Source organism: Lactuca saligna, chromosome 1, assembly GCF_052625555.1.
Source record: "Lactuca saligna cultivar CGN05327 chromosome 1, ASM5262555v1, whole genome shotgun sequence".
NCBI classification, from domain to species: domain Eukaryota; kingdom Viridiplantae; phylum Streptophyta; class Magnoliopsida; order Asterales; family Asteraceae; genus Lactuca; species Lactuca saligna.
The window spans coordinates 96,309,599-96,318,673 of NC_136417.1; the positions used below are offsets into that span (position 1 = coordinate 96,309,599).

Sequence of the window (9,075 nt, forward strand, 5' to 3'; positions counted from 1 at the left end):
AAGAAAAATTATGATTTGGATGCTGTGTGTTATTTAAAGAAAAAAAAAAAACGTGATCGGAATCTAATTAATATGCATATGTGCTCTACACCAATCTGTTTTTTTCTAACTTGGACACTTTTTTTTTTCAAGATTCTCACCATCCCACAATTGCATAGAATATGCACAATTTATCGGGACCATACTCACACTCACAGGTTATTACTATTATCAAATGTAAATGTAAGTGCAACATCTAAATTTTCACTTTAAAGAATTACAATCATTTTCATAATATTATAAATTAATTAGTTTGTCATGGTGTTATCTTTACCAGGTTACTTCAATAAAGTTATGGATGAGAGAAAATTCAAGTTTTAGTTATAGCCATCGACTAAACAATAGTTTCTTCTATGAATTAAAATATGTTTTCAAGACTCTATTAATCCTAATTTTGTATAACATATGTAAAATTTACTGGGACGACACTCACAACGTATCATCCGATGTAAGTGCTACATGTGAAATTTTATTTAATTGTTTCCATGATGTTGTATATTAAGTAGCAGATGATTTTGTTATCTTTATCCAGGTTATTATAATGATGAAGATATGGATGAAAGAGCATTCTCATGTTAGTTATGAACTAAACGATACTTCCAGGTATAAGGCTACTTGTTTTTAATTTTTAATTTTTTGATGAATGATATTTACGTAATATATTTAGAAAGGTCAGAATCAGAAATTTAGGGATACACACTTCATAGCTTAGAAATTTTTAATTTTGTAGCAACTTTATTAATTAATGCCCCAGTTATATTTTGTGATATACAGTAGTTATTGCATAATTATAATAACATAAATACTCTAAATTGTTTTTACTATAAATTAAACAATTTCGAAGAAAATCTGTTAGTAATATTTTTACCTAAGTCTACAATAAAGCTATTTTATTAGACTTCTCGAGGAACGGGGGAATAACAAAAATATGTTTCTCTTTCACGAGTTTATTTGTTCTGGAACTGGAAGATGTAAAATACGAGTATCACTAAATTACATTAATAAGTTTCTATTTCCCTCATGTATAAGCTATTGATTTTTAAATTAGATTTTCGTTTTCATGACAAACTTGCATCCATTTATTTTAGATCAACACTCATGTACAGCTCACCTATTACCGTTCATCCAAAACAGTTATCCAGAAGTTATGGGTTAAATGAAATTGGCTTTGGTTTTTTTTTTTTTTTGATGAATAAAAGTTATCCTACAATTATATATACATTGCAAATGCAACTGAATATAAATAAACAATTGATCGAGCTACTTAAATGCAGACAAGCTTTCTCTGTTGATGACCTGTACACTTCATTGCAAGGAAATGATTTCGCAAATATTAATACTACTCAGTAGAACTTGCCAAGTGTGGAGCCTTTCAAGTTTTTAATAACTAAAAATCAGACCTCACCAGATTATGTTTCACGTAAAGTTCGGGGACAATCATATTTCATGCAAGGCAATGATTCTTAGAATTCAACTACAGTTTTAGGCTTTCTTGTAATTGGATGGAGGGGAATTTCCAGGTTATGGTTTTAAAATTATCACACATGGGCTCTTGGAATAACTCTCGATTTACTCCAATGGAACATGTTTGTTAGCATACAATTTCAGCTGTACATTAGTGGTTAATTAGTTGTCTTTAGTTGTACCTTCCATATAATTCTAGCTCTTTGATTTCTTTTGGTTTAGTTGGTTTAGGATTTCTTTTGCTACTTAAGTTGTGTTTTGCGCGGCACATCTAGTTACCTTTTCAAGAGTTTTTTTAAAAAAATTTCAAATACACTCTTACTTACTCTACTTAGCAGCTAGCATTTTAGCTAATAACTATCTTTTCTGCTATACGCTAGCTTTTCGGCTACTACACCAAACATAACCTTAGACTTTCCTTTGCCACCGTTGATTCATCTCTCGGGAATTCAAATCTTGCATGACAATGTGTCTCGGTGATATGATAATATCATATTAAGATCTTATGGGAAATGTTTTTATATGTTGCTTGATGTTTAATTGTTACTATGACACGTGGAAAAAAAAAATAATTTAAAATTACCACAAAATAACATGTGACAAAATGAATGAGATTGCAACATGTGGCAAAAAGATTTTTATTTATTTGAATAGATATTCTTAGATATTTTGAAACATCCAAAAGTAAGGTCCCAAAAATTTTCGATTTAATGTTAGAGAAAATAGTGATTCCAATAACATCCAAACATCTAAAATAAAAACTAATGTATTAATTGTCATAAAATAAGAGTAAAACAATGAGTGCGGAATCCAATGGTGTGTCTGATGCAGGCATCCCGAGCTCTTTCCTTTAGAACTAGAAGTACTTGAAACATAAACTGAGAACTGTAAGCACGAAGCTTAGTGAGTTCCCCCAAAATACCACATATCAATCATACAATAAGCAAATATTAGGCCTCGCCTATCATTAGGCCACGCCCGACTTTGGGCCCGACACATCATCAGGCCCCGCCCGGCATCAAGCTGAGCTCGGTAAAACGGGCCCCACCCAACATATAATAACATATATCAAATAAACACATACACATCCAATAATTACATAGATATATAGCACACATATATCCATTAGGCCCCGCCCGACATCGGGCTCTGACCCGGAAATACATATAAACATAGTACATACAAGAGTCACAGAGACAACTAGCATACTAACAACATAATGTAAACATGGGTTGGCCTTGGTGCCTTCGACCTGCTAAACCCGATAAGGAAACTCACTTCGAATGTTGAAAGATAACTGGATAAATCCCCGGCCGCAAAAACAGCCCTACTCAACCCCTAAACAGAAACAATTCCTTAGATACCGATCCATACTTCAAAACCCATAAAAGGTCAAACTTTGCTAGTGTCAAAGTCAAAGTCGAAGCCAATGCTTCGAGTTGAGTCAACTCATCGAGTTATCCCACAACTCGTCGAGTATCCATCAAGCACAGAATCACGATATTTCGATGTAACTCGTCGAGTTTCCCTTTAACTCGTCGAGTTCCTCCTTTTTCAAAAAAATCGGGACAACCCCAACCCAAATCACCGAGTTCCCTTAAGAACTCGTCGAGTTCTTCGTTCAGCCAACCCACTTAATGCATTAAGCTACTATTCTTCAAACCGAAGCCCTATCTTCCAGATCAAGACTGATAATGCATCTAGACGGATAATGTTTTCAACTTTACCCATGAATAACCACCCCAAAGGCATTAAGTCCAAACCCTAATCCTAAAAGGCTTATGTCTTAATCTGAAAACCACCATATCTTCAAGATAGAGTTCACGGACACATATTTGGACCTTAAAGGCTAAAAGTGTTGGATTAGGTGTCTAAGCCCATAACTATTATTGGTATGTATTCGACCCGAGAGTAGCATGGTCCATTTGGGTTGCATATCATCAGGACAATTTGTTAGGATGGACTTTTGAGATAAGGTTAATTATGGTTTATTAATATATTATAAGTTATAGTATATTAATATGAAATCATATGTTTTAATTATTATTCATCAAGAGTTAATTTGGAATTAATTTAGTGGTCAAAAGAGACTAATTAAATCTATGGGGACTAATTATGATAATTAGTTATATTTATATGTGTTGGGCTTATGATCCATGTTGGAGCAATTCTATGTATGGATACATAAAGAGTTGGGCCACATGAACCATGGATCATAAAAACCCATGGGTATGGATTTGGGTTATATCCATGACCCTAGAAATCCCACATATAAATAGATACTTCATTGCCCAAAATCGCCACTTGTATCTTCTTGAAGTTCATGGTGTCCTTTGTGTGCATGGAATTCTCTCTCAAGTTCATCCTTTGTCCATGGTGTGTTGTGATTCCATTTGAGGCTTCCACACTATTGGGGCTAAGCTCTTTAAGGCCAAATACATCAAGACTTCAAGCTCCATCAAAAGGTATGTTATGCTAACTAGTATCTTATATGGTTTATGTTAAATGCATGCTAGTTGTAAGTTTAATACCTTGGAAACCATTTGCATGTATAATTAGTGAAAACATAGATCCAAGGTATTTAGGGTTGTATGTGCACCATAGGATGTTGTATTATACCAAAAACCAACAGTGGTATCAGAGCCATGGGTTGTTTTCAATTATACTTGATGCAAATAGCTGAAAAAAAATTGAATTTTTGTTGTCTGGATAGCATACTCGACGAGTCCAGTATGTGACTCGACGAGTCCATGAACAAATGCATCCAACTCGTCGAGTTTGTTCATGCACTCGACGAGTTAGACCCCTTGACAACATATATTCATGTTTTTTTGGCCTGTTTTGGATTAGAATCATTACCACAAAGTGTTTTTGTTCATAAAATTTGTTTTTGGTACTATGGTAATGTTTATTCTCATCCAAATAAAGTTATAATCAAAGTTTCAAGTTTTATACATGTTTATATGATGCTTGAAAATTGTTGATTATGAATGTTCATGTTTATGAGTTTGTTTAGATTAATAGAAAAAATTATGTGATAGTTGTTTTCAATCCAAATTAATCTAGAAGTTGATAATAATATGTGTATTTGTAACTTGTCCTCAAGTTACTTGAAAAGTCACATTTATGAATTTTAAAAGCTCATAAAATTGCCATAGGTTACAAAATGAAGAGTCTTTTGTAATAAAGAGTTTTATGAACTCCATAATTTGTCCTCAAGTTATGGATGTTCAAGAGTCTCTTCATTAAATTTTCTTTAAGACCTTAATTAAATTCATAAGTTATGAAAATCCAAGGGTTTTGAAAAGTTTCAAACTTGCCCTCAAATTTTGGAATTTGTAAAGTCACCCCATGTACACATTAATTCCAAACCCTAGAATTTTAAAAGTTAAAATTCAAACTTTATGGACTTCATTAAATTAATTAAAGTGTTTAATTAAAAGAGTTAATAGTTCCATAATGGCATGGTTTAAGTTTAATTAAATTAAGAGTATAGTTTAATTATTAGATTAAACCACCAAGTATTTTAAATGTGTAAAATACACCCTTATAGTATTATAATATTAAAAGTTTAATATATATATATATATATATATATATATATATATATATATATATATATACGTATAAGAGTAAAAGTCAGTCTTACCGCTAGTAGGTCTCATTCATGAAGCCGGTCTATTAGGGGGGGTATAAGGTTATTGCCTATAAAATGGCAGTTTAATGGGTGTCCACTCTCACCCACTGCTTCCATGACTGGTGGAGGGTTGTTAGATGAACGGGTTTCACAGGACTATAATTCTCCCTTGATTAAAAGTATTAATGATAAATACTAAGTAACTAAACCTTTTATAAATACCCAATCTTAGTTACTTAGGAAAATGTGAATTTGGTGCTAACCCATGAAATTCACACTTTGTACCTTACCAAGTCGTTGGTGGAGCATGTGTCGGTAACCAACACACTAACTTGGACTAGTAAGGATAACAAAGGGTGACATAATGTTTGTCATAGATCGGTGGAGCGCGTGTGGTTAATCGGAACATCGATTAGGTGATAATATAAAGGGTACCAAGTGAATTTGCATGGTTATTCACACCTTGTTTTGTGATCCTCGGCATCCCAGTCACAAAATTTGAGAGGGCACAATCGAGATTGAAACATGCCATTGAAAAAGTTCAATGAATCTCAAAAGATCTAGGAGTTTCAAATCCAATTAAAACCTAATAAATTATTTCGTTTTTTTATGGTGGAAATTGGTGAATCGTCATTCGCCTACCTTCAAATATTTTATAACTTGGATTACGGCATCCCTCTTCCAAGTTATAAAATATTGTGTTGGGTCCTAGCCTTAATATTTCATATTGGGTGTTATATTAAGGACTTAAAAATCAACTAACTTGAATATCTCCCATTGTAAATGTCTAGTTTAGACATCTATGATCTTCCCAAATCTCTTGGAATTTCACTTCCTTTACCCCCTCCAATTATTCTCACTAACCCACAAGTTCAAGGTCACTCAAACCCTATTGGCAAGCAAGGTCTATGTGTGATCACATCTTGAAGATGAAGTCACATATTGACAAGCCGAGAGAGTTGGGTGTCAAAGTCTTGAGAAAGTTGGATGTTCAATCACTTTCTAAGTTACACAGTGAGTTCCTTTGGGACTACTATGAAACAGACTATGACATGACCCTTTATGATTTTATCTATTTGCTTGGTGCTGCTAAATCAGAAATGATTTGAGGACTAGTAAAGCAAATTTGATTAGAATATCAACTTCCTAAACCTTCTATTGCCAAAGGAAGGGGCATTGGTTGCGAAGCTTCCTAATTTACCTGAACAAACATAAGGTTGGTAAAGTCAAAGAGTTTGACTCTACATCGGGTAAAGTGCACTATCTAACTCTATTAAGTTCCTATTTGAGATTCTTATACATGATGTGGCCATATCACATTTTGATGTTTTGTAGAATCAAAGAGAGGAAGCTTAAAGGAAGTATATGCTGATTTTGATCACGAAGATGGATTTCGATCGCATGGTTCGGTGATCAGAATTGTGAGTTGTTGCTTAAGAGTTATGATATATTGCTTAGGAATAGTTAACAACAAATTTTTCATACGCATTTGCATTGTAAGGATAAGTTTTTCCGCAAGTTTTAAATAAAAGATAAGGTTTTATTTTATTTATTTTAAATATCCTTACAGTGGCATTTGTAAAAAATGGTTGTTTATATGATTCCATTGATAGCAATATTGGAAAAATGGATTTGATTCTTTCGTTTGTGGAAGTGTCATAATTTACCAAATAAGGAAAGATTCTCATCACCCAAGTTTCAGTTGGATAAAAACCTGGAATCGTGCGACTTGTATTGTATGATGAATGAGAATTTTCATCTTTGGGAAATTAATAGTCAAGTGAAGGATTAGGGGATCGGGTACACTTGAGTGTGCACTGGTCAGGTCCACAACAAAGAATGATGAGACTATTCGTCATGATTTACTAAAGCTTAGTAAATATGATTTTACTTGCAAGTTTAAGTATAATTCTGAAACATTGGAAAAGTATCAATGTTGGGCAGAACGAATAAGAAAAATCAAATAAGGCAGAAAGATAAAAGTTTCTCCAATCTGAAAAGATGAGAAAGTACTTGAGTATCTTGTTTTATGATTATCTTAGTGATTATGAAACCATATTACAATTGATTCTCTAAAGGACATCTTAGTGCATTTGTTTGGCTACGAAGAGAAATCGTGGATTGTTGAAATGGTTAAAATCAAAAAGATGAATCATACTTCGTTCCATAACAAGTCTTAGAGTCATACTCCAAGATGTAATTTGAGTGAAAAAAAATATTAAGAAGGTTTAAAACACTTGTCAAATGTAGAATGAGATGTTTCTTATTCTTGTACATTTGAAATTGGTAAGTTGTGATGTTTTGGATAAAATAGAGATCAACTTAGGCCAATTGTGTGAAGTGTTAGTCTTGATAAAAATCCACACTTTCCCTTGAATATTTTTTTTGTCAAGCAATGGTTCTTGACAAGAGACTCTTATATGTCAAGAGGACAGTGGGAGTCTTAAAGGTCTTGAAAGTTTCAAGAACTAATCAAGGATAAAACCTATAGTTCTACACTAGCACACGACTTGAGGTTTATAATCTATTGTGTTGACATTTCTGTGTCCATTCCAGTTAAAGTTGGTTTTTCATAGGAGTTCTGAGAGTTCTCAATTGATTGCATAACTACTTGGAAGAAATGGCAGGCCCTTGGGCTGCCAGGAGGCAAGAAGTTAAGACTGCACAAGTTCAATCCATATGAATTTGGAAGTGTCACTAACCTTGTCTTGTGATTATGGTTTTGACAAAATTCACATGGAAAGGAACACATACACGATAAAATCTAAGTGTCATAAGGTGTCTCTGCGATTCATGAAAATGATGGTAAGGAAACACTTTCACTAAGTAGATTTTTAGTAGATAGAATTGTGACATTTACATTCTCAAAGTCGTTAGTGGAGCGTGTGTGGGTAACCGGCACACTAACATAGACTTGTGAGAAATGACAAAGGTCTAAACAATTGAGACCATGATTACGACATCCCTTTTCATAGTTCTATAAAATTGTTTAGATACACATGTGAGCTATCTAAGGAAAGGTGTATGATTTTGATAAAAATTTATCAAAGCATCTAGTATCAGAAATTTGAACTTTGGTAAGAGAGTCAATACAGTATTGATTTCTAGAAGTCCATCTAATTTCTGGATACATGTCAAAGCTAGTGGGAGCATAAGTGTTATTCTAACAATCATCATGTTAGTGGGAGCATGATAATTATGTTTAATATTACGAGTTAGCAATGTTAATTATAGAAAACAAAAGTTTCAATTCGTGAAGTTTCAGGGATTGGAAAGTTGTTTTGCTATAATTAAGGGAGAGGAAATTATACTTCATTTCAAATCATCTTAGATAGTGAGATTTTAATCATGTTTAGTCAAGTATATATATATGAATTTTATGTTGGAATGGTTCGACTGAAGGAAATTCTATATATATTGCGTCTTCAAAATTTGATTATGATTACGACATCCCTCTTCATAGTAAAATTTTGAGAACATGGCAAATAAAAATATTGTAGCAAAAGATTGGTCTAGTATCAGGTCTTTATGTGAGACATCATGAATCGTGTCCCATATTCTTCGGACATAGGATCGATTGCATGTGCTATAATATTCATCCTTTCTAAATTTTCCAAATGCTCAGGGCATTAAGAGGGGAAAAGTCTAGAATTGGATATGACTAAAATGATTAAACAATTGTCGAGGACAATCTAAGGTTTACCAAAGATTGGTTGCTCATGGACAGTTGGAAGTATAAGTGTTAATTTTGGAAGAACCATATTGACATATTCGGAAAAGAGGTAACTCTTGTTCAGAAGTGATAGTCAAAATGGGAATCTGGAAAGGTTTCCATAGATGGAAGGTGTTCTTTCAAATCTGTGTAAGATTAGAAAGCTTAATGTAAGAAGGATGTTCAAAGTAATGTACTTTGAATTTGAGACTTTGTTTCCATG

The 9,075-nt window shown here is 33.2% G+C and overlaps 1 protein-coding gene across 1 annotated transcript in view; it reads left to right on the plus strand.

Moving 5' to 3' along the window:
- The window catches only part of LOC145009897 (uncharacterized), a 34,333-nt gene extending 32,649 nt beyond the window's left edge, over positions 1–1,684 (plus strand). The window contains exons 10-13 of the mRNA XM_078968522.1: positions 133–222; positions 317–487; positions 572–642; positions 1,314–1,684. Coding sequence (XP_078824648.1) covers positions 133–222; positions 317–487; positions 572–642; positions 1,314–1,389 — 408 coding nt within the window. The 3' untranslated portion in view covers positions 1,390–1,684. The remainder of the gene's footprint in view (positions 1–132; positions 223–316; positions 488–571; positions 643–1,313) is intronic.
- Positions 1,685–9,075: the final 7,391 nt, after the last annotated feature.